This window comes from Mesocricetus auratus, unplaced genomic scaffold (assembly GCF_017639785.1).
Source record: "Mesocricetus auratus isolate SY011 unplaced genomic scaffold, BCM_Maur_2.0 Super-Scaffold_100025, whole genome shotgun sequence".
Classification (NCBI taxonomy): Eukaryota; Metazoa; Chordata; class Mammalia; order Rodentia; family Cricetidae; genus Mesocricetus; species Mesocricetus auratus.
Genome location: NW_024429206.1, coordinates 6028871 through 6053464, shown reverse-complemented (window position 1 = coordinate 6053464; position 24594 = coordinate 6028871). Strand labels below are relative to the sequence as shown.

Here is a 24594-nt window from a genome sequence, read left to right as displayed (position 1 = left end):
GCCAGAAGAGGGCATCAGATCCCCTGGAACCAGAGTTGCAGACAGCTGGGAGCTGTGGATGCTGGGAGCAGCCAGTGCGCTTAACCTCAGAGCCGTCTCCCCAGCCACCACTCTTGCTCCGTATAAAGTGACTATCAGGGGTGTTCTGTTGAGGTGACAGGAAGCTGACTAATGCACCATCCACCACAGATGTAAGAGAGTATGAAGGGAGACTCCATGCACACACCGGAGCGGACAGGTGCGGATGGAGGCAGAGGCCGGAGCAGTGCAGACGCACCTTGATTTTGGCCCTGTGATACTGAGCTTGGATGTCTGGATGCCAGAACTGTGAGCTAACTAACTTCAGTTTTCAGTCACCGAGACATTTGTTTCAGCATCTGTAGGAAACTCAGTGACTCCTCCAAGACCGCACAGCTAGTTTGAAGTAAATATGGTGTTGGGTTGTGTATATAGCAAGAGTTCAATACATGCTAGCTGCCATCACGATGACGACCATCATCATGACGGTCACCATGTCATCATTATTGTAGCAATCCTGCACTGGAGGCTGTTCCTCAGATGAAGTGTCACAATGGCTGTGAACTTAGATGCCACTGGGGTAGGGCAGGCTTCGATGACTCAGTGTGGGAAGGTGTTGTTAACAGAGGGTGGGTACGGTTCAGGAAAATGAAGAAACTTCAGGTGAACACCCTCTCAGAGTCAGTACCAGTCCCTCAAATTACTGCCACTAGTTCATCCGGTCTCACCAAGTGCTCCAAGTGTGCAGTGCCAAGTGGTGAAGGGGCCTCCCTGGGCGGTTTGCTTGTTTGGGTTGGCTTTGGTGTTTTGAAACAGGATTTCTATGTTTAAGAGCCCTGACTGTCCTGGAACTCACTCTGTAGACCAGGCTGGCCTTGGACTCACAGAGATGCACCTGCCTCCCGAGTGCTGGGATTAAAGGTGTGTCCCACATCACCGGTCTCCTTTCATTCTTGAACAAGGGTCAGTGGTGAAGGAGAGGGTACCTGATGCTGAAGAGGGGTCTCAGAGACTAAATGGAATAAGAAGGGTGTTCGTATGGATGGAGGTGGCCCAGCATGGAAACTGGGATCCGTGGAAAGGAAACGGGTCTCCTCTTGGAACTGCAGACACGACAAGTATCTTGGGTTTGGGGCTGTAGCAACAAGAAGAACTTGCTCAAATCAACAGAACAATGAGAGCACTGAAAAAGGGGCTAGGTGCGCCTTCGGTAAGGGCAGAGGCAAGAATAAGCCCCTTGGACTTCCACTGGGACTAGATCTACCAGAGCCAAAACCCTGAGTTTCCATTCAGACAAATGCCCACCGAGGCTGCATCTCCAGATGTATGTTCAAAACTCCTCTGAGAGGATCCAGAAACAGTGTCATCTCAGTGGCTACCAGCACATCCCGATCTCTGCTTCTGAATAGGACATACCACTGAAGGGAATGGGGGGTGCTCTGGGGAGAGGGCTAATCTCAGGGGGGCCAGAGAGGGATAAGATAGTAAGCCTGGAATAGTTTGTGCAAGCGAGTGAGGAAGTACTTACTACATAGTGGGGATGTGTTGAGCAGACACGGAGGCCGGCTTGAAGGGGCTGTCACAGACCACACCTGCGACAGTCAGATCATGGCAGTAGTGGATTGTCACCTCGGATAAGAACTGCAACAATAGCATGAAGTATGGTGTATTTGCAAAGTGGAAGGGGCCTTGCCTTATAAGATGATGAAATTAAAGTCTGAGCCCACTATGGTGGCACATACCTGTAAACTCGACACTCACAAGGCATAAATGGGCAGCTCTCTGTGAGTTTGAGGTCAGCCTGATTTACATATGAGACCCTGTTGAAAAAATGAAACAAGTTGGGCAGTGGTGGCTCATGCCTTTAATCCCAGCACTCAGGGGGCAGAGACAGGTGGATCTCTGTGAGTTCGAGGCTAACCTGGTCTACATAGGAGTTCCAGAGCAGCCAGGGCTCTTACATAGAGACATACTGTCTTGAAAAACCAAAACCAAACCCAAACAAACAAAACTCAACAACTTCAATTTAGGACCATTGAAATCACATTGTCATCATGTCATCTGTGTCCTGAGAGGGCTCAGCATGCTGCCTCTGTGCTGTGAGACAGAAAATGGGACCTCAATGGAAGAATCTGCTTGTCCTCTTCAACAGTGTCAGTCATGGGAGCCCAGGAAAGACTGAGGAATATTCCAGAATGATAGACACCAACAGGCAGGACAACTACACGGCATGGGACACATGATCCTGGACTGGGGCCCTAGACACAAAAGACAGATTGAGACTGCTGAATGTCGTCGTTTTCCTGCTCAGGGGTAAACACGGTTCTGCGGAACGCCTCTGTTTGGAGAAAATGAGCATTAAAGTATTTAAGGTAATTTCAGTGACAAGTCATTTGCATAGGGCTTGCAATATTTCTAAGAATTTAAGATTGTTTTTTAACTATCAGGTACTTGAGAGGCTGAGGCAAGATTTGACTGGAGTTTGAAGCCAGCATGGGCTATATAGTTGATGCTAGGCCAGCCTTGGCTATACAGTAATACTTGTCTCAAGAAAAATAAAAATAAATCGGGAAGTAGTGGTGCACACCTTTAATCCCAGCACTCAGGAGGCAGAGACAGACCTCCTGTGAGTTTGAGACCAACCTGGACAAGTGAATTCCAGGACAGCCAAGGTTTCTCTATTACAGGTTTCTCTGTAAATGAATGAATAAATAAATAAATAGAAGTAAATAAATAAAAATGGAAAAGGAAAAGAGAAAAGAAGGAAGGTGGGGAGAAAGAAAAAGCAGAAAATATTTTTATGTGGTTTATGTAATTTTTAAGTAGCCAATATGTAAAAAGTTATTTTTTAAACCAAAAAAAAAACCCTAGATTTTCAATTTGTTTTGTGGGATGTGAAAAATGAGCACCCTGAGGACAACAGCTGGTGGGGTAACAGCATAATAGTGTCCTTTGGATGGGCTGTGTCACCCTTAACTTCCCAGCCTTGACCCAACTGCTCAGCACACCACACCAGCCCACAGCACCCCCTTGCCAGACTTCACCCTTGAGAGCTGTGGGAAGACAAGAGTCAACAGGAGAGCAAACACTTTCAAATGAGTTGGATGGATGAGTAGGGGGATGGCCAGATGGCCAGATGGATGGAAGAAGAGAGGGATGGATAGATGGGTAGATGGGTAGATGGGTAGATGGAAGGAGGGAAGGAGGGATGAACTTTCAAAACACCACATATCCATATGGAGGACCTGCCCCAGGACATCAAGTCATCTTAAAGACCAGCTTTCTTGAGTCACATGGGCTTTAGAATGGCCTGCTTGGCTGGGATGAGCAGGTTGAGAAATCAGGGTATCATCTGAAGTCAGAGGCCCCACACAGGCTGTTATCTCTCTGTGGAATTGATGGAGGTGTCTGAAAGCTAGGTGGGGTTCTGGCAGAGGTAGGGCTGTAGGCAGACTGTTGTAGCTTTAGTAAGATTGTATCTTGGGAAGCCTGAGGCAGTGAGGCTGGGTGGGGTGGGAACAAGCTGAAATTGGTGGCTTGGGCGTCTATCCACAGATCTAACTTGATGTGGCATGTTATAGTCTATGTGAGCAAGAGATAATAATGGTCCTATCTCTCCCAGCCTGTGACTACCTGGTTTCCAGGGGTCATGCCTGTCTATTAGATCAATCTCTTTTGTCATCTGCCCCCCAAAAGGGTAAATTAAAGTCCTTTAACAAGGTTTAGCATGTGCTTTTCTGGCAGCCCTCATGAACCACCAGTTCTTAACCACTCTGCAGCCCCTGCTCACCTAACCATCTCAGTTCCTAGCACATCTCTTTCCCTGCCCACTTCTCACAGCTCTCTGGTTTCTTGCACACACCATTGTCTCCCTCAATTTAAGGCTTTGCTCAACGCTGAAGTGCTGGCCGGACCCTCTACATCAAGCCGGCATCATTCTCTGTCTAGCCAACAGCCTTGCTTATTTATCTAGGGACAGGATCTCTACCCCAGATTGGCCTCGGGCTCCTTATGTAGCCAAGGACGACCTTGAAGTGGAGTCCCTTGGCTTCCATTTCCCAGGTGCTGGGGTCACGGGCATGTACCCCGTCTAGTATATGCGGAGCTGGGAGACAACGCAGGGCCAACTGAGCTATACCCTCAAATCTGCTTTGTTTTCTTCACTTACAAGCCAACTCTGAAACTGTTAATTTGCGTGTTGTGCTGCACGGAGTCCCGACTAGATTGTTTGCTCCAGGACTTTGCTACACGGTCACGGCATCCTCTGTGCCTGGCACAGTGAGCAGCAGCCGCGCAGAACAGAGTCCTTGAATATCCAATGCGGGCGCATACCAGCTCTCCAGGACGCGGGACTTGGGGTGCACTGAGCTCTGGATTTTAGGGCACAGCAGCGAGGCTGGATTCTGGTTGAGGCGATCTCGGGTGCAGGCTGCGGAGGCGTGCACCTGGGACCTTTGTAGGACCCGGGATTGGGAAACAAGGACCCGCCAGGGGGCTGGACTGTAGGCGGGTCGAGACAGAGCGACACCGGTCTGAACCGCAAGTTAGGGAATGAAGTAACAAGTGACAGGTTGGCAGTGCTGTGTCTCACCTGGTGCCAGCCGCCCGCGCTACCGCTAAGCCCCGCCTTCAGACCAATGGCAGTGCGGCAGCGGGAGAGGCGGGCTCCCATTGGCCAAGAGGGTGCAGCGGTGGGCGCCTATTGGCCAATCCGCGAAGGGGCGTGGCCGAGCACTCCATGGCTCCGGCCTGCGGGCGGCGCTCGGCGCTCGCTCAGAGGTGCGGGCGGAAGTGGCGAGGCTGGCGTCCCAGGAGGCGGCGGCGGGCGGCGACAGCCCGGGCGCGGACGCCCTCGGCGCGGGTTGGGGCATCACCAAGGGCCTCGACCCCGAAATGGCGCTGCTGGCCGAGCACCTGCTCAAGCCGCTGCCCGCGGACCGGCAGATCGAGACCGGGCCCTTCCTGGAGGCGGTGGCCCACCTGCCGCCCTTCTTCGGTGAGTCCCGGGCGCCGCCAGCCCTTCCCACCTGCCCAGATCTCTCTGTCTCCTTCTCCTCCCTCAAATGCACCCGAGCCCTTCACTCTCTCTCACCCATCGCTGCCTGCCCCAAACATCCTTTTACTATTGCACCACCGGCATGCGGCACCAACCCTCCGGAACCGCCCCCGAACGCCTTCATCCTCGGCTTCATTCTTAGTCCCTTTCGGAATGGTTCTCAATTCCCCCACCCCACATCAAAGGCCGTCCCCTACCTCCAAGGGTTTGAAGAAGGAGCTGCAAAACTCAAGAGCACTTTTTAGAGGAAGTCCCGAAAAAGTTTTCCTCCATTTAGGAAGGGGGTCCTAAGGGGAGTGGGTGGGTTGTGGGTGTGATGTCAGCGGTAGGGTGCTTAGCCCGAATCCCTCCCTCGCTCTGGCTTGGAAAGGAAAAAGGAGGACAGCTCCACACAAGTTGAAGAAACTCTTAGGAGCATCAGATCCTCTTCCTCCCCTCCTCCAGCTCAGGCCTTGTTGGAAAGTGGAAGGAAAACCAATGCCCTGCCCTTTGCCTCGCAGTCCACTAAGGGTGCAACCTGAGCCTCGCGTTCTTCTTGGTGGGGACGTTCCCAGTGCCCTGCCCTGCTAGCTCATTTAGTGACTTTGCAGGACAGCACCAGCCCCCAGGGCAGAGTCCAGTTGAAACCCACACTTGGACAGAGCTTTGAGGCTGCTCAGCCAGAGGAGGTCTGATTGGTGCCTTGAGATGATTAGGACTTAGTAGAGACAGCCGTTTCCACAGCGGGTCTGTGGCGGTGTACTTCTGTACGCCAGTTTTCCTCTTAAGCCTCAGGATTCCCATCTGTGAAATGGAGGTGTTTGTCTAGGCTGGATATGGGGCAAAAATGAGGGCTTGTGAAGGGCAGATGTTTGCTGTGGAGGGAGAGGAAGTAATGTATGACGTTCTTGAATCTAATTTTGGGCCCTTTCCATGGATGTCTAATGGGTGTTAACCCTAACCCTGAATGCACTTGTCTGTGAGAGCCTCCAACCAGTGTGGAGACCTGAGAACATGGTCTTGGCTTCCACAGTCACTGCTGTGCCCCAGGTACCCTGGCCATGGCCTCCTAGTAGGTCCTCTGTCAAGCCTGTTGAGTACATGAGACCTGCTTGACATCACTACTCATCAGTATCTCGGCTGGAGATGAAATTGCATCTCCAGGAAGGGAGCTGCTGGCTTTTGCTTTGATTTTTATGACTACATTATGTTTTTTTAAACACACACACACACACACACACACACACACACACACACGTATTTGAGTGTGTGTGTATGCCAGGGCTGGAGGACAGTTTTAAGAAGTCACTTACTACCTTCCACCTTATGTGTCCTGGAAATCGAACACAGGTCATCTGGCTTTACAGCAAGCTCCTTTACCTACTGAGCCATCTGGTCGACCCTGGCAGCCTTGTGTTTTGTGTCTGTTTCTTCCTGGGCTCTCTTAGTAGTTGCTAGTTAGAGCCAGCCTGTTGTGGGTTCCGAATCTACTGGAGCTAGTGGTTCTCAAATGAGGGCAGTTTTGTTCCTTTGTTGGTATCTGCTTTGTTTTTCGTAGTTGAAGGGGTGGTGCTGAATGCTACAGGGGCACTATCCAGGTACTTGTAACACCCCTCGACACACAGGACAGTCCCGGCACAAAGAGTGCTAAAGCCTGTCTGTGGCGCCACTCATAATGACATGGTTTCTCTTCCCTTTCTGAGGTGACTTGCCAGCTCTGCACTTGGGGATACCCCTTGTGGTTAGGAGCATCTTCCTGGTTTGGGAGGAGATGGGAGGAGGCATCTGGAGTCAGGGCAGAGGAGTGTCCCTCCCTCCCTGATCCTGGTCTCAAAGGACTCTTGTCTTTGCTGCCATCCTGGGCTGTGGGATGTCACAGCTGTGGACAGAAGCACCGTTTAGACAGATGCTTCAGTGGAGTTTGCCTATGAAGGGTTAACTGGCACGGGTCACCCTGGAGCTATTTACTGTTCACCAAAGAGGGTCATTCTTGGCACTCATATAAAGGAAAACATGTTGAATGTGCTCTTTATGGGTGGAGATTTCTTCTGTAGACTCAGGTGTCAGTAGGGTTCTCCCACCCTGGCCTTGGAGACTCACTGTCAACTTTAAGGTGGGGTCTTGGTGTACGTGTTTGGAGTGTCCCCAATCTCTTGGGTGAGCTGGGCACAGTGTGTGTGGCCCTGGCCTATGGCTGGCTGGAGTGATGGCCACAAGGAGCCTGAGAGGCATTGTGGGAACAGATTCTCAAATCAGAGCAAAACCAAATGATGACTGCCATTTATTGAGCGCTTACTAGGTACTAAGGATCTAGTACCACCATACTCAGTGTCAGAAACCTATTGTTTTTTGTTTTCTGTGGTAAGACTTAACTCTGTCCTGGAACTCACTGTGCATCCCAGGCTGGTCTCAAACACAGTTCTCCTGCCTCAGCTTCCAAACAGCTGGAATCACAGCACTCTTGGCATCTCACAGCCTTTTGAAGTAGGATTTTTAAAGAGCAATCCCTCTGCTGTCACTTCAGAATATTTCCTTCTAGACTCTTCTTTCTGTCTAGAGAGAGAGAGAGAGAGAGAGAGAGAGAGAGAGAGAGAGAGAGAGAGAGAGAGAGAATGCCCAACCTCATTTTCCCCCATCTAATTACATAGTGAGGCTGCCTTCCCATGTCACTTGTCATATCCACGGTGGCTTAAGATTCTACTGCTTGAACGTGGCCAAAATTTAGCAATCCCCTCATGCTGGATACCCACTTGCTTCTTCCTTGTCACTGTGGCAGATAGTACTGCTGCCAATATCTCCAGGTCTATTTCTCTGTGTAGTTCTTTGTGTGTTTCTCAGTTTTAGAAGTGAACTTTCTGGATCCAAGGGCACGAAGGCTTTGGGCCTGTTGGAACAACCACCTTAACTCCTCAGGGTGTGGCCTGGGACCATTGGCTGGGCTTGGTCAATACTGACTCTCTGCCCCTATGGGTGTGGGCCTCATGTCATCCTGCTCCCTGGTTTACAGCATCCCTCTGGGAACTCACCCCGCCTTTGTATCTCTAGCCTGAATTCCACTTGTTCAGGTCTTCCCACATCCACTTAGAGGCTGGTCCTTTACCCATCTTTTTTCTCCCCTCTGACCTAGTAATTGGATCTTCCCAACTGATCGGTTACAAGGCTGACCTGTGACTCCTGCTCGCGTATCTTTTAGGTCAGTTATGCAGTGCTCTAGAGTCCAGGAGGCTTGCTGCCCCCCACCCCCACCCCTGGCTAGAAGCCTCACTGGTTCCCTATTTCCCTCTCCTAAAATCTGTGCTGCCAACTTTCTGAATGACTCCCAGGCCCACAGATGGCATTGCGCCAGTGTCCCCAGAGCATTCCGGAGTCAGCCTTCCTCCCCCTCTGCATACCACTCCGCTTGCCCACCCACACCTCCTTCCTTCTGGCTGGCTGGAGTCCACATGTCCTTAAGGAATTGGCTTAGCCATAACCCTGCCCAGAGTCGTTCCTCCTCCCAGGAACTCCTAGGACCTATTGTATTCTGTGTCTCCGAGTAGCTTCTGTGCCCAAGACTCTGCAAGCTGGAACATTTGCTGAGTACATCCTTTATTCTTTACTTGCTTTTTTATTTTTTTTTTTAGTATTTTGAGGCCCTTTGTAGCCCAGTCTGTCCTTGAATTTGTGACACCCCGCCTCAGCCTCCAGAGTGCTGGCATTTCCGATCTACTCCACACTTGGCTGCATGAAAGGAATTTAGGGGGGTTATTTGCTTGTTTATTTTTGTTTTTCCCCCCATTCCCATTCTTTTAGGTTCTTGCCAAAAATGGTTGGCTAACCCACATTAAACTACAGGCTTGAATCAGAAGACACAACCTCTGCCGCCTCTGCCCATCCTGCACATGTGGCAGGCCTTGCTAATCAACCACAGTTCTGTTTCCCCTCTGAGTTTAGACACAGCCTCAGCGTCTTTCTTAGAATGACCACTCTCTTGGTCAGTTAAAATTGGTCAGTGAGGTGACACCTGTGACAACTATTGGCTGTCATTGTCTAAGGAAAATCCTGGGATGGAGAAGCCTAAGGTGATGGTCTCTGCCTCTCACTTCTTGAGGGTTTAATGCTGGGATGTGTTTCCTTCATCTGAGACTCTCAGCACAATTAAGTCAGTGCTCTTGGGTGCTGGCTTTGCAGGTGACTGGCACCCAGTGTTCCTAAAAATGAGTCCAAAACGTGGTTCTCTGTCTCTTGATTTAATGCTTGCTCCATTGGGGTGGCTGGCCGTGGTGCTTTACGATCTCAGAGTCCCCTGCTTCTTGCAGCCAAAGAAACCAAGCCCAGACAAGTTACAAAACTTGCCCAGAGGACTGAAGAAGTGACACCAGGCTGTTCTTCCTGAGGACCTGGGTTCAATTCCCAGCACCCACATGGCAGCTTCCAACTGTCAGTAACTCTGACACCTTCATACCAATGCACATAAAATAAAGTTAAATAAATTATTTTAAAAAAAAAGACTTGCCCAGGTCACACAACCAATGAATCCCCAGTCTATCCAGACCAGAATCCAGACCTTTGAACTCCTCATACAGTGCTCTTGGCTTCCGTCTAGTAGAGGAGAAGAGCCCCCTGTGGAAACAGGCTGTCAGGCCCCTGCAGAAGTCCAGTAGCTTTTCTGGCATGATAGTGACTTTGCCATATGGCAAATGGCCTGGGAGCTGCAGAGTAGATGTCCATGTGTCCCTCCAGGGGACCTCTGTCAACCACCCTCCTGCCACTCTGAGCCTGTGACTCCTGCTTCTTGCTATACAAATTAGAATGGCTGGGGACCATTAGGCTTGGGGAGCCCCAAGCAGGACAGTGCTTCCTCTAATCGGGATGCACAGGCCAACCACATGGGATGCGCCTCCTGCACCCCTGTCCACAGCCCTGCCGTGTTTAACATGTCTGTTGACTCTCCTAAGAGAAATGCAGTGGGGCTGTGCTCCCCTGCCGCGCCAGCAGGCTGGTGACAATCTTAGTGGCGGAATGTTGAGAGCTGGGCTCTAGGCACAAAGCAGGACACATAGTCTGTGCTGATATAGGGGGCACTTGGGAGAAGAAACAGTACCTGAGGGGACACAGAGCTGAAGGGACACTTTCTGTCCTGGTTTGTTCCTCTTTGAAAGTCCTGCAGTGCCGTGGCATCAGAGGGAGGCGGTGTGTAGTGAGGGAGGCATGGGGGCCTGGCCTAGTGCTGGTGCTCCTGGCGGCGTGAGTGAGCACCTTAGGAGAGGACTGTTGTCAGTCCATAGGATGGCTGACTTTAAGGAGCAGAGGGGAGCAGTGACTTTGAATCCAACTAGTTTCCTCCCATACCTGTGATCTGAACACCTGGGCCAGGCGAATGGACAGAAACACGGATGCTGTCATCCAGCCGAGTTCTGCTGGTGTCTGGATAGAAGCATCCAGTCCATGCCCATGCACTTGCCATCTGAAAACCCCAGAAGGGGACCTCACAAGGTGATGATGGTGCCTAGAGTCACCCCACTTTTGCATGGGTGAGAGAAGCAGCCAGAGTGCACGCAGTACAGCACTTGGGAGATGGCCCTGCCACAGAGAAAGCATTCCTGAGCCTTGGTGACTGACTGCCAGGGCCCAGAATGAACAGGTGGCTGCTTCAGTCTGAGAATCCCTCCAGTGCAGCTGAGAGCCATGTGGACTAGGTCTGGGCCCCTGGTGTCATCCACTTGCTCGTCCTGGCCTCCTGAGATGGCTTGTCGGTCTTTCTCTGTTCAGGACATCTGATTCTGAGGTCTTGGAGCCTGCCCTCTGTTAGTGTGAGAGCAGAGGAGAAAAGGAAATAGCCAAGTGTGTGTCTGGGCTTTCAGATAGTGAGTGGCACCTCCTCACCTGGCCTGCAGAGGGGTGAGGCACAGAGCTGGGAATCTCCCGTGACTGAGCATAGGTGGCTAGGCAATGCTCAAATGGAAGATCTGGCCCAGGACCTTGTGAAACACATGTATGCCCCCATCACAGCTAGCCTGACCCCTTTAAGATGCCTCTCGGGGACAAGCATGGAAGTGGGTGGAAATGCATTTCTAACCCTTATGAAGGAAATAAGAAACAAGGGAATTGTGGCGGTTGTTTTGTTTGTTTGAGACAGGGTTTCTCTGTGAAACAGTCCTGACTGACGTGACACTCACTTTGTAGACCAGGCTGGCCTCGAACTCACAGAGATCCACCTGCCTCCTTCTCCTCCTCCTCCTCCTCCTCCTCCTCCTCCTGAGTACTGGGATTAAAGGCAGATAGTGGTGTCTCTTAAAGAGAACCTTGAGGTGGATGCAGCCCTGGGACAGGGCTGCTAGCCCTGTGTTCTGTGGGAAGTCCTCTTCTGCGCAAAAACTTCCTGGACTGCTGTGTCACAAGGGGAGGGGAAGCTGGGTGTGACATGTGACAGGGTCAGAGCTTGTGGGGTGAAAGAGGGACTCTGGTCTTAGGCTTTATTGTTTCTGTTTTTAAATGTCTTTGTGAGTCTCCCTGCTTCTGTTACATTCTTACTCAGCCCCCTTTCCCTTTATTGTTACAATGTAACTAAGCTTTCTAAGCTCTTTTAAGGTACCAACAGACTCCTGTCCCTAGTCAGTCAGCTTCCCCAGGCTCCCAAGTCTACTGTACACTGTTGCTCTAAAGACATCCCTTGACTCACACGCAAGACCCCTGTAACTCCCTTGGAGCCATGCCTGGGTGATTTCTGTTGGCTTTTCCTCCTTGGTCCATCGGAATTTCTCCTTCCATCCCTTCCCTTCTCAGATTTCTTTAGTCCTTTCCATGTTGTGCATGCTAGCTAGGCATACACCCCATCATAGTTCCAGTCTCCTTCTTTCCCAGCAACCAGGATCATTATTTTCTAGATGTTCTTTCTGGAAAATCCTGCCTGTTGAGAAAAATGATGCTATGCCGTGTAATAAGCATAATAAATAAATAAGCCTTTTTGTTGAGGTGCCCTGCAGGAACTGTGCTAAGCCCTTCACCGAGGCCTCACAGCTTCCCTGTGAGATGGGAGTCATCATAGCTCTTATTTTACTAACGGGCAAGTGTAGATCAGAAACGTCTAGGTCACACAGCAAGTCAGATTTTTTCTCAGCTGTGCTTGCTAAACTTGAGGCTGGCTTTTGTGAGCCTGGCTGGCTTGGAACTCACTATGTAGGTCACCAGGAATAGCCTTAAACTTATGAAGATCCTGCTGACTCTGGCTCTGCCTCCTGAGTGCAGAGAGACTAAACGTGTGTGTCACTATGCCTGGCCTCAAGGCTGGCTGTTATTAAAAAGGGCAGCTGTGGACAGTGTGTGGACGCAGGGTGGCTTCTTAAAGTAGGGCTCTGGACTGGTGTTTCTCCCTTGGTAGGCGGATAATGTAGAGCAGAGCCAGCCTTAGAATGTGGACATCTTCCTTCAGAACGGGCCCGTGACCTGAGCCTGGACACCCTCCCCAATTAATAAAAGATTCATCTCCATCTGCTGTAATTTGAACCACCCATTCTGGTCTTGTAACTTGGGACCTGTAACATTAATCTGCTGGGAGTGACTAACATTTTATTGTCTGGCTATGAACAAAGGCATTCCCAGGAGAACCTCTCTACACCACCTAACATCTATTGCCACACAGTGACCACTCCTTGGAAAGTGTGCAGGGGCTGAGTTAGGCGTGTCTCATCAAAAGCAGAGTGCATCCTGGTCCTTCATGTGTTTGCTCACTTACCTGTGACAGCGTCTGGCCCTGTGGCTCAGGCTGGTTTTGAACCCTCCATCTTCCTGCTCCAGCCCCTGAGAACTGGGGTGACTTTTTTTCTTAAATGAAAATGATTTCTACCAGGCGTTGGTGGCGCACGCCTTTAATCCCAGCACTTGGGAGGCAGAGGCAGGCAGATATCTGTGAGTTTGAGGCCAGCCTGGTTTACAGAGAGAGTTCCAGGACAGCCTCCAAAACAATACAGAGAAACCCTGTCTCCAGAAACCAAAAAAAAAAAAAAAAATTCTGAGAGGAAGTGTGTGTGTGTGTGTGTGTGTGTGTGTGTGTGTGTGTGTGTGTGTGTGTGTGTGTTTAAGCAAGCTCTTGTGTTGGTGGTGGCGATGGAGGTGCCGGTGGTGGTGGTGGTGGTGGTGGTGGTGGTGCAGGCTTAGGACATGGCTAATCTCTTACTTTGTTGCTCCAAATTGGGACAATTGGAACACCTTTTGTTATGATTAGATAAACCTGCAAGGCTGTAATTCTAGCACCCGGGGAAGTGGAGGCTAGAGGCTTAGGAGTTCAGGATCATCTTCAGCCACAAAGTAAATTCAAGACCAGCCTGTACTTAGAATCTTGTCTCTAAAAGAGAGAGGGAGAGGGAAAGAGAAGGGGGAAAAGAGAGGAGGAGGGAGGAAGGGAGAGAGAAAAACCAGAAACAGGGCTTGGGAAGAAGACCTGAATTTAATTCCCAGAATCCAGGTAAAAAGCCAGGTGTGGTGGTGCACACTTACAATCTCAGCGCTAAGCTGATTGGGACAGGTGGCTTCCTGGAGCTCACTGATTGGCCAGTCTAGCTCACTTAACAAGCCACAGGCCAATGAGAGACCCTTGAAGTTGACCTGTGACTTCCAAACACCTGTTGCACCCACACAGACAGACACCCAAAGAGAGAGGAAAACAGTAAACACATCTGGAATCTAGGATGGAAATTTCCAGATGTGTGCTGTGATCCTTTCTGGATAGGGAGCGAAGGGAAACTCAGTCAGTTGCTAAGTTACAGCAAGTACCTGAACTCAGCCTCCCAAGGGCCAAGGCTGCAGGCACGCACAACCACATCTCGATGCTGGAACCCAGGGCTTGCACACGCCTGCACACACTTGGCAAGCACTGCCCGTGACACCCAGCCACGCCCCAGCTGGGCTGAGTACAGTGATATGTGTTCAGCTGTGCTGAAGGAGGAAATGAGTGTTTCTGGGTGGCATGTAGTGACAGGCTGACTGGCGGACAGACAATTCTGCTTTCTGGTCAATGTCATACATCTGGGCAGTGGTGGAGACCCAGGCAGGAAGCCCCAGGTGGCCCCTGTCCAGGTACATTTGTCCCAGAAGGTACACATGAATTCCCCTCCTGGTTCCCATTTCCTTTTGTTTTGCGGGTAGTTTTAACAGTTTGCTGTTTTGCTATTTGTTCTCCCAGCAACTACTGGACTCAGCAGGCAAAGCAGGAAAAATATATCCATCAACAGCCCGGAGGTGCTTTTAAAAAGATGGAAGATATTCAATATAGTGCCCCATGGTGAAGGTTTGAGGGAGACTGTGACATCAACAGGATACCCCTTTATATTCTTTATGATGACCCTATTTAGAAGGCTACAGATGGTTTTAATTTATATGTATATGTGTCTTAATATGTTATATGTGTAGTGTTACCCTCAGAGGAAGTCAGATCCCTGATACCGGAGTTTAGAGGAGGTTGTGAGTGACCTGACAGGGGTGCTGGGAACTGAACTCAGTTCTTCTGGAAGGGCAGCAAGTGCTGTTAGCTGCTGACCATCTCTGCAACCCATGTGCTACATTTTAATAAATGCTTTCCAGAATGGTGAAGCTAGTAGCTGATATATTCATAAAATTACTTAGTTGATAGAAACATCTCCATTTTACTTGTCTTCCTTATCACTGAGATGAAGCATCTTTTTATTTCATCTGTGGGTTATTCATTCTAAAGAATGTTTTTTGTTATTTTTCTGTAAGTACTCTTTACATATCTGGGATAATAAACAGCCTTTATTGATTTTTCTCTGCTTCCTGTCCCACTTTGTTGATAGCCTCTTATAAGAAGCACTTGGGTTTTGTAATCAGATTTAATGACCTTTTCTTATCCTTTTGGGTTAAGGGGGAAAAAACCTTTATTAGGCATAAGAGGGCTTCCACCCGTGTTCTGAGAAAACCACAGCTCTCCCCATGCAGCCTGCCTGTTGGGGCTGGTTGTGGGGCAGGAGGTGGTGGCACTGTGGACCTTCCTGGTGTCAAAGGCTGCTCCCTTTCCTTTGCGGGCTACAGGACAAACTGGAAAACCATCAAGTGCCCTCCCCCTCCAGGCAGAGGCAGAACGAGTTTGAGGGAACTGCAGAACTAGTCAAACGAGAAAGGTGGTTTGTGTGCTTGTGGGCCGGCTGCATTCTGGGGGAACAGTTAAGCTGATAGGCTGTGGGAACAGGTGACTGGGTGGGGACCAGCAGGGATTTAACTATTAGAAAGGCCACCATGAGCGTGGGGATTCAAGCCATGCTTCGGGGCCCTGCCCTCTCTGAGCTCACACCAGCAGGTATGTTCTAGAAAGCTAACGTGGGCTAGTGGGTTACTTTGGCCCTGTTTCCCATCTGAGTCATCTGGCTTCTCTACTGTGGTCCCCATGTAAGCCATGGAAAGCAGACCCCCGCCCACTGTCCTCAGAGCTCTTCTTTCAGCAAAGCACCTCTGGACTGCAGGAAGTGAAGGGTTCACACTCAGTCACTTGTCAAAGCCATTTCAGAGTCACAGTTCACACCCAGTGACAGGCAGCGTCCCCACTAGCCACGCTGCCCACCTTCTACATGCTACTGGCCTGTTTGGCCTACAGCATGGGACACACCATCCCAGGCCTGTCCTGCCCATCTACCTGGGGTCACCCTGGCCAACACTCTCATCTTTTCCTTTCTGGGATAGGGTCTCACTGGGTAGCCCAAGCTAGCCTAGAACTCATGACTCTCCAGCATCAGGGTCCAGCATGCACTCTCTTTCTTAAAGGCCCTCATGGAGCCTGCAATCCCTGCCTTAGCTTCTGCCTCCACCCACCACACCCTTCCCCCACAGCAGAATAGGCACCCTGGCCCGGGAGCAGCTATCAGCCATACACAATGACTGCTGCTGTGGGGACAGTGCCCGCTGACCACAGCCAGTGGCTTTGTGACCCTTGTCGCACTGTCAGGAGAATGGCAAACAATGAGCCCTTTCTCCTGCCACCAGGGTGTGTGCTCAGCACCACACCACAGCGATCGTGTCCCACATCAGCCTGCAGCTGCCCATGCTCTGCCGTCCAGCCCAGCTTCCCGGCATCTCCCTTTGAAGGCTGTGACCACTCAACACCTGTGTGCAGCCCGTATGTCCCTCTCAGCAGCCCTGCCCTGCACGGGAGTCCTAGTCTCACTTCACAGAGAGGAAGACCAAAGCCCAAGTTGCTATACAGACCCTCTGCTATCTTGGGTGGGTGGGTGCTTAAAACTAACCCTTGGGGGTCATCTGAACTATGCTGAAGAGTTCAGACAAGGGGGCTGGAGAGATGGCTCAGCAGTTAAGAGCACTGGCTGCTCTTCCAGAGGACCTGGGTTCAGTTCCCAGCACCCACATGGCAGTTCACAACTGTCTGTGACTCCAGTTCCAGGGGATCTGACACCTTCACACTGGCGCACATAAAATAAAGTTAAATAATATTTAAAAGAAGAAAAGAGTATAGACAAAGAGGGAGGAGGATGTCACCATTGGTAAAGTGCCTACTGTGCCACCATGAAGCTGAGTTTGAATGCCTGGCTCCCAAGGGGGCAAAATGACACCTGGTCTGTCTGTATGGGGAAGGGGTGGGGACAAGAGAATCCTTGGAGCTTGATACCTGTCCGGTTAGTGAGCACCGGCTTCAGTGAGTGGCAAGGAGAGTCCATTCACCCACTTCATGGGCACCACAGAGACCGGCTCAATGCTACCTGGGGCAGTCCCTGCATGAGGGACCTCAGTGGGCTGGATGTGGTGGCACACACCTGTCATCCCGGAGTATGGAGGCTGAGGCAGGGGGACCACGGGCTATACAATGCTGTCTCTCAGAAAGAGAGAAGCATGGGGTGCAGCGGGGTTTGCACTTGCAGAGGTTTGGGGAGATTTGATAGGTCAAGAAGCCCGACCCTAGAACTAGAGAGTCATAGAATGATCAGTGCCCCTTTCCCAGTCTTTGCCCTGTGCGGGGCACCCTGCTAAGTAGGTCCAAAGTATTTTTCTTTTAAATTGATTATTGCATTTATTTGTGTGAGCATGTGTGTGTGTGTGAGCCATGGCACCTGAGTGGGGGGTCAAACGACAACCTGTGGAGATCTGTTCTCCCTTCTACCATGTGGGTCCCAGGGATTGAACTCTGGTCTCCAGGCTTGGCACCAAGGTTGCCACTGACTCATCTCTCTGGCCCTTAATTTTTTTTGGTGATGAGGGTCGCACCCAGGGCCTCACACATGCCACCCAGTGGCTCTGCCACCATTGCTCTGAGCCATGTCCCCAACCCAGATACATCATTGTTTCTTGTTTTCTTTCCAGAGACTCTGCTTTGTAGCCCAGGCTGGCCTCAAACTCTCAGTGTTCCTGCCTCTGCCTCCTAAGTATGGGGGTTTCAGGTGCGTACCACCGGCCTGGTTGGTGCATTTCAAACCCTAATTTGTGTGCCAGTCCTAAGCACTGAGTTCCCTGGCTCACACGGGAGGAAACAGGCATGTGGTTTGGGAGATGTCTCACGGAGGGATGCCGGGCAGATCTCACCACCACCTATCTGGTTCCTCATCCATCATTCCACTGTGTCTGGGATGTGTCACCACAGGTGCTCCAGCACACACCTCTTCATGTCAGCAGTGAAAGAGTTTTCTAGATGGCCAGCCATGTGTGCCGGTCACCTTCACTGGGATTTGACCTGTAGAAGTTCTTCCCCTGTGGCCATTAGGGAAGTCCTCAAGCCCTTGTCCGCCTCCCTTCTGTCGGTTCAACGCCAGTTCTGACCCACTAGAGTGTCCTTGTGCCCTTGACTCTGAGTCAGACTTAGCAAGCTCACTTCCCAGCAGGAAGAAGGTGTCAGGGGAGCACGACATCTTTGCCCAGGTTCTGACAGTGAGGCCAGTGCTGGAAGGTGACGCCCCAGGCCTGCACCCCTCCTCCACGAGCAGTTTTGGCTGGTGTGACTCTCTGGCTGTGGTGCCAAGAGGAGCGAAGCAGCCGGGAGGGGCAGAAGAGACAGGAGCGGAACTCACACCCCACGTGGAGCCTGGGGTTCCAAGCACGCATGACCAGGTGTCTCCTGGTCCGTGTGCCATCTGCTCGAAGGTGTCCCTGCTTGTACTGCACCCCATTCTACCGGGACCTGCCAAGAAAGGTTCCCACCTCCACATGGAAGCACTGTGGCCCCAGGGTGAAGAGCATGTGTGTCTGGGGCTGCTCGTCACACACCTGTCCTGCTCACAAGGTGGGAAACTTGAAGCTCAGATGAAAGGCAGTGTCCAAGCCTACCCTGCCAAGTGAGGGGGCACAAGTGAAGTCCCAGGTCACCAGCTAGACAGTGCAGACTGTCTAGCCATTTCCACCGCTGTAGAGAGTTCTCTTGGATGGTGCCGTGATGAGGAGAGCAACTCCAGCAGCCCTCAGAGGCCCTGACCAGTTCTGGGGGTGACAACCTGCTCTCATCCAGAGCCCAGCACCCCCTCAATTCACTTGACCACGGGACCCTCCAAACACCTGCAAACAATTCTTCCTGGCCCCTAAACGCACGGGTGTTGTCTTCCACGGCCTGCGATGGTTCTGAATGCCATCGAGGATGGGAATCTAAGTCTCTTTAAATCTCTTCTCATTCTATTCCCAGATTGCCTTGGATCCCCAGTGTTCACACCCATCAAGGCGGACATAAGTGGGAACATCACGGTAAGTCTGAACCCACCCCTGCCTGGTTCCCACCTGAGGTCGGGGAAGAAGGCATGGAGTCCTTGTCCCTCCCCCAAAGGGCCAAGGTTCTCAGTGCCCCCTTGCAAACACACAATTCAGGGTTGGCCAGACACTCTGCCACCCCCTCCACCAAACAAGAACTCCAGACATGGGGAAATAGTTCAGCAGATTTACAAACATGCAGGCCTGAGTTAGGACCCCAAAACCTATTGAAAAGTGTCACTGGGCAGCCCAAGAATAACCCCAGTGCTGAAGGAGTGGAGAGAGGTGGATTCCTGTTGGTCATCGGCCAGCCAGTGAGAGCCTGTGTCTTTAAAAAAGTTAAGGTGGAAGGCTGGTGAGATTGCTCCAGTGGTCAAGGGTGCTTGCTGCTCTTTCAAAGGCCTGGAGTTTCATCCCAGCACCAACACCGGCAGCTCTCCAGTGCCTGTAACTCCATCTCCAGAGATCTAATGCCCTCTTCTGGCCTCCATTGGTACTCACATGTGTCCACACACACATACACACATGCATACACATATATGTGTTCGCACACAGCTGTCCTCTCATACACACACCCCTTCAGCTAAGCATCATCATGCAGGCAGTCCTGTAACCCCAGCACTCAGGCTGAGTACCAAGGATCCATGCTAGCCTAGGCTATCTCGTCAGGCATCCCACCACCAAGAAAAGAACAAGAAGTCAAGTCCATGGTGGCGCCATCTTGGCTCTTCCATGCTAGGTGCTTCTGGGGAGAGGCACACTCGGGGTGGCACCGGACTTGGGATCCGCTGCACGGTCTCACTTCTCCAACCTAGGGAACTGTGAGCCTGGTCCTGCTGTGTGAGTTACTGCCTTCACACAGATGAGGAGCTTGAAGCTCAGAGTGGTTGATGACCAGTTTAAGGTCACACAGCAAGAGAGTGACAGGCGCAATTCAGTGGGATTCAGACTTGGCCAGCCTGGCTAGACTGACTAGCCGGTTCAGGGGCTGTTTTGTGTGCATAGCTTTGAACCATTTTGCTTGTGTCCATTCACCGTGGGACTTCAGGTTTCTGATGTCTGTGACAGTGTCGATAGCAGTGGGAAGACATGGGTTTTGGAGCCAGCAGGCTAGGACCCACTCCCTGTCCCAAACCTGTGGCCTTTGACCCCTCAGCCTCAATGTCCTAATCCCTTGACTGGGTTCTGGGAGTGGGGTCAGGATCTCCAAAAGGACTATGTGAGGCACTTGAAGCATTTCAGGGGCCCAGCTTCCTGGGCAGGTGGGTGGCAGTGCCTGTAGGGTGGGACACTCTGCCCAGTGTGCGGAAGCTGTCTGCAGGGCAGCCTGTGACGGGAGAGCGTCTGTGCTCTGTTCCAGAAAATCAAAGCCGTGTACGACACTGACCCAGCCAAGTACAGGACCCTGCAGAACATCCTGGAAGTGGAGAAGGGAATGTATGGAGCAGAGTGGCCCAAAGTGGGAGCCACACTGGCACTGCTGTGGCTAAAAAGGTGATAGGCTGGGGGCGGGGCATGGCTGAGCCATGTCGGGTGATGGGCTGGGGGCGGGGCGGGGCTGAGCCATGTCGGGTGATGGGCTGGGGGCGGGGGGGGGGGGGGGGCGGAGCAGGGCGGGGCTGAGCCATGTCGGGTGGAGCGTGCCAGCACTGCCATTTAATAGCCACAAGACACTTCCCAAGAATGACAGATTCACGGTGGCGCTGCCTTGCTCTAGCTCCAGAGAAAGCAGGGGAGTGCATTTTCCAGCTTTGGTCTCCGTCTCAGTTCTTTGTGGACCCGATAGAATATCACACACTGTGAGTTAGATGTGGCACCTCCCCATCTCACGGAGGACGCAGCAGCATCTGGGTCACAATCCGGGTCTTCTGCAGTGGGACAGGTGGTGTGCTGCGTGCACAGTGGATTTGCGTGTTATGACTCTCTTGATAGAAACACAGTAGGAGTGCTCTTGGGTTTGCACAGGTGTGTCCTTCCTGAGTCTTTTCAGTGGGCTAGTAGCTCCAGAATTCTCTAGCTGTGTGATTCCAGTAGCCACTAAGAAACCAGGGACCCTTGCCCTACCCTCCATCACTTCCCACTGTGGACATCTCAGGGGCCTGGGCCAGGACCCAGGAAGACAGCTTGTCACCCAAAGTCCATCTCCCAGCCCCCAACACTTGCTTCTCTGGTGAACTGGGCCTGGGGAAGTTAGCTTCCCAAAGGCTGGGTGGTTGCTCCCAGGCACACTGCCCCACCTTGTCAGCAGGCTTTGAAGGCCTGGACTGAGGGACAGCCCCTAGCCCATTTACCCAGGCAGGTGATGCTGCGCCTCATATCTAAGTCACCTGTGGACCCATGGGCGACTGGGAAGGCGGTGCTGGCTCTGGAGCCCAGCACAGATGGAGTATGCTGGACACCTGTCATATGAAGAAGCTTCCGGTCAGGACAAGCTGGGACGGAGACCCGCTCTCAGTGCCCTGCTCCCTGTTTGAAGGGAGTATGATATGGGGCCCATGTGAATTACACTCTTGTGGCCATGGCAGAATGAGCCAGATGGAAAGGAAGGGTTCCTTTTAGCCCACGGTCTCTGAGGGCTCAGTCCTGGGTCAGCTTCAATGATTCTAGGCCCACTGAGAGGCAAGACAGCCTCCAAACAGCACTGTGAGGAAGAAGCTACTCATCTCATGGCTGACAGGAAACAGGAAGTCACTACGGACTTACTTCCTTCGGCACATATAAGCCTTCAGCGTAGGAACCTCTGGGGACCTTTCTGTTGTCTTAAACCACACCACAGGACTGGCTGTGGCCTTGTTTTCTATTCAGGGCCCCATGAAGCCCCTTAGCCAGGGTCACTGTGCAGTGGAAGCTAATAGCCCGGGAGGCAGTATGCCTGACATATCCCTGGCCTTAGAACCCTCCGAGGGTCACACTGGCTTCATCCTTTACCCTTGAGCCCTCCAAAGGCCATGCTGGCTTTATCCTTTACCCTTGAACCCTCCAAAGGCCATGCTGGCTTCATCCCTTTCGCCACGAGAGGTTGCAGGGACCCAGAATAGGCTCCAGTGGCACGTAGCACCAGAGCTGGGTCTTCACATTGCTCAGAAGCAGAGCCGACCAGGGTCACCTGGGGAGGCCCTCCCCTGTACGTGCACTGCTATGGGCCACCGTCCTAAATGACTGTCCCCTTGGCCCACAGGGGCCTGCGCTTCATCCAGGTGTTCCTGCAGAGTATCTGTGACGGGGAACGGGATGAGAACCACCCCAACCTCATCCGAGTAAACGCCAACAAGGCCTATGAGATGGCCCTAAAGAAATACCATGGCTGGCTAGTGCAGAAAATCTTCAAGGTGAGCCCCGGGGACCCGGAGACTTGGGCCCTGCCCACTGCCCTGCTTATCCCAGGCAGGCTCACCCAATGGGATGGCCTGATGCAGAGGCCCTCGTGCAATCATGGCCAACCATGTATGTGGCCGCAGGTGCTCCTTAGTGTCCCTGCAGTCCCCTTGACCTGTTGGTTCCATGGCTGAGAGAAGAGTCAGGTCTGCAGACTCAACAACCGTGGGGTGATGGCGGGCTGGCCCTCATTGGCTTCCCTCTCACCCCAGGCACAGAGGGGAAGAAGGGTCCTGCCCCCAAGGGGAGGGTCCTGCTGCTGTGAACACCCCGGCCCTCGGTGTGCTGTGGCCTATGTTGGGGTGATACTGACCACAGTTCCTGGAAAGGGCTCTTGTGCCAACTTGGGTACCTGAGAGGCCCTAGGTTCATCAGGCTGGGAGGCTTAAGGAATAGCAAAAGGCCTCCCAAATGTCCCCAGCTATCTTGCCCCTCACGATGTCCTCATCAGACTACCCCTCCTTCCCCAGGAAGCCCAGGTTCTGACAGGAAGGATCCCAAGGCAAGCTGGGTCCAAGCAGGAAGAACAGATCATGAGACAGGAAATGTGGCCACCTCTGGGCCTTCAACCTGGCCATGGCGGGGAGGGGTGTGAGGGGTCATCTCGGGCAACCCACTCTCCGAGAGTGCACCGCTAGTGGGCGCTGTTTCATGCTTCGCCCTGTGATGGTCTCAAGGTCCTGGCTCCGCCTTGGCCTGGCAGCTGCGCCTCTTCCCAGGATGATCGCAGACACGGGCCTTCTGAGCCACACTCAGAGTCCCGTCTCAGAAACAAAAGTGGGCACCTGGGAGCCTGCCTCCCTGAGCTCAGTCACCGTCACCTCATCTCTCACACCTCTGGATCTCTGAGGAAAGGAAGGAGTTATCTGCACAGTGTGCAGCGCGTGACTTAGGTTCAAGGCCCCAAAGCAGTTATTATCTCCATCATGTGTGACCCCCCCTCACCCCATAAACCAGGGTACTTAAAAGGGAGAAGGAAGGCGCACTTTTCTTTTCCCTTCCAACGTGAGCGGATAGACCACCAGCAAGGTGTCAGGGACACACGCCCCTGGAGCCAGTGGGCTAGCCTGGTCTAGTCCTACTAATGGTGCTCCTGCTTTCCCTCTTCCTCTCAAGGCAGCGCTGTATGCAGCACCCTACAAGTCTGACTTCCTGAAGGCACTCTCCAAGGGGCAGAACGTGACAGAGGAGGAGTGCCTGGAGAAGATCCGCCTCTTCCTGGTCAACTACACGGCCACCATCGACGCCATCTATGACTTGTACACCAAGATGAACGCGGAGCTCGACTACACGGTGTAGGCGCCCAGACACACAGCCCCGAGTGGGAGCAACCAACCCCGCATCACTGTGAATCGAGCTGGGGTCCCCAGCCCAGCTGCCAGGCCAGCCTAGGTCTGCAGGTGGCAGCCTCAGCTTGTTAGAGGTCGTTCTCTTTGTCTTGTCTTTTTTCGCCTATTCTAATGGAGCAATAAATACCTACTCACTCCCGCTTCCTCAGAAACCCAGATGGAGCACACCTTCCTTCCAATGTGGTCAAAACCAACTAACGTTGCTAATGATCAATTCCTAGGGTTTTCTGTCTCTTCCTCTCCTACCCAGTTCAGGAGGAGCCCAGCTCAGGGGAGGCATACACCTCACCCAGCAAAGAAACCTGGTCTGTCTGGCCCAAGGATCTCTTAGATGTTTGGAGGACAATGGAGTCTGATTGGAAGTTCAGCAGGGTCCTTGCTGCTGTGGTGTCTGTTTAAAAAGCAAGCTGGCAGGAGCCCTCACATGACAAGCACATCTAACATTGCCAGCCCTGCTGCTCTCTCTCTCTCTCTCTCTCTCTCTCTCTCTCTCTCTCTCTCTCTCTCTCTCTCTCTCTCTCTCTCTCTCTCTCTCTCTCTCTGTCAGACAGGTTTTTTTTTTTAAGCCGAAATGTACCAGCAAGCCTTTTCAAGCAATTGACTAGGCACACACAGGTGACGGTACGTGACCAAATTTGCATTCTACTGCGTAATTATTTTCTTCAGGGACGGGTTTTCCAACCTAAGAAACTGCCTGTCACAGGAGCCCTCCAGCTCTGAAGACCCAAGTAACTGCCTTGCTGCCTTAAGTGTCCTTCTGGCGCTAAGAAGAGCTATATTTTTTAAAGTATAAGGGTAAAAAAACCCTGATGTGTGTTAAAGGAAAAAAAAAACCCAATGAGGAACAATTGGTGATTTTTATGCAGAAATTAAATAATCCGTAATAAATAAATCTATATTTTGAAGTCTTCTGGATGCTTCAGTGGTTCTTGATTCTTTTATTGTTTTCTGCATCAGAGGTCACAGTTGGGGAGTGTCATAGGCGTTAACTCGGCACACCTGGGAAAAGGGAACCCAGCTAAGGAATTGCTCCTTCTGATAGGCCTGTGGGCACATCTGTGGTGCATTTTCTTGACTGCTAATTGATGCAGAAGGGTCGGCTGCCTCAGTGTTACCATCCCCAGGCAGGAGACCTGCACCATGTAAGAAAGG

General features: G+C 51.9%; 1 protein-coding gene across 2 annotated transcripts; it reads left to right on the top strand.

The window, feature by feature from the left end:
- The first annotated feature begins 4813 nt into the window (after positions 1-4813).
- LOC101826984 (glycolipid transfer protein) lies at positions 4814-24352 on the top strand. 2 transcript variants are annotated; one of them, XM_005078948.4, is made up of 5 exons: positions 4814-5014; positions 18657-18715; positions 20079-20212; positions 21897-22047; positions 23210-24352. In XM_005078948.4, exons 1-5 carry the CDS (start codon positions 4912-4914, stop codon positions 23390-23392), a joined length of 630 nt encoding a protein of 209 aa, XP_005079005.1. In that variant the 5' UTR covers positions 4814-4911; the 3' UTR covers positions 23393-24352. The 2 variants fall into 2 exon arrangements, with proteins under 2 accessions (XP_005079005.1, XP_040587286.1); XM_040731352.1 differs by lacking the exon at positions 4814-5014 and adding an exon at positions 15262-15341.
- Positions 24353-24594: the final 242 nt, after the last annotated feature.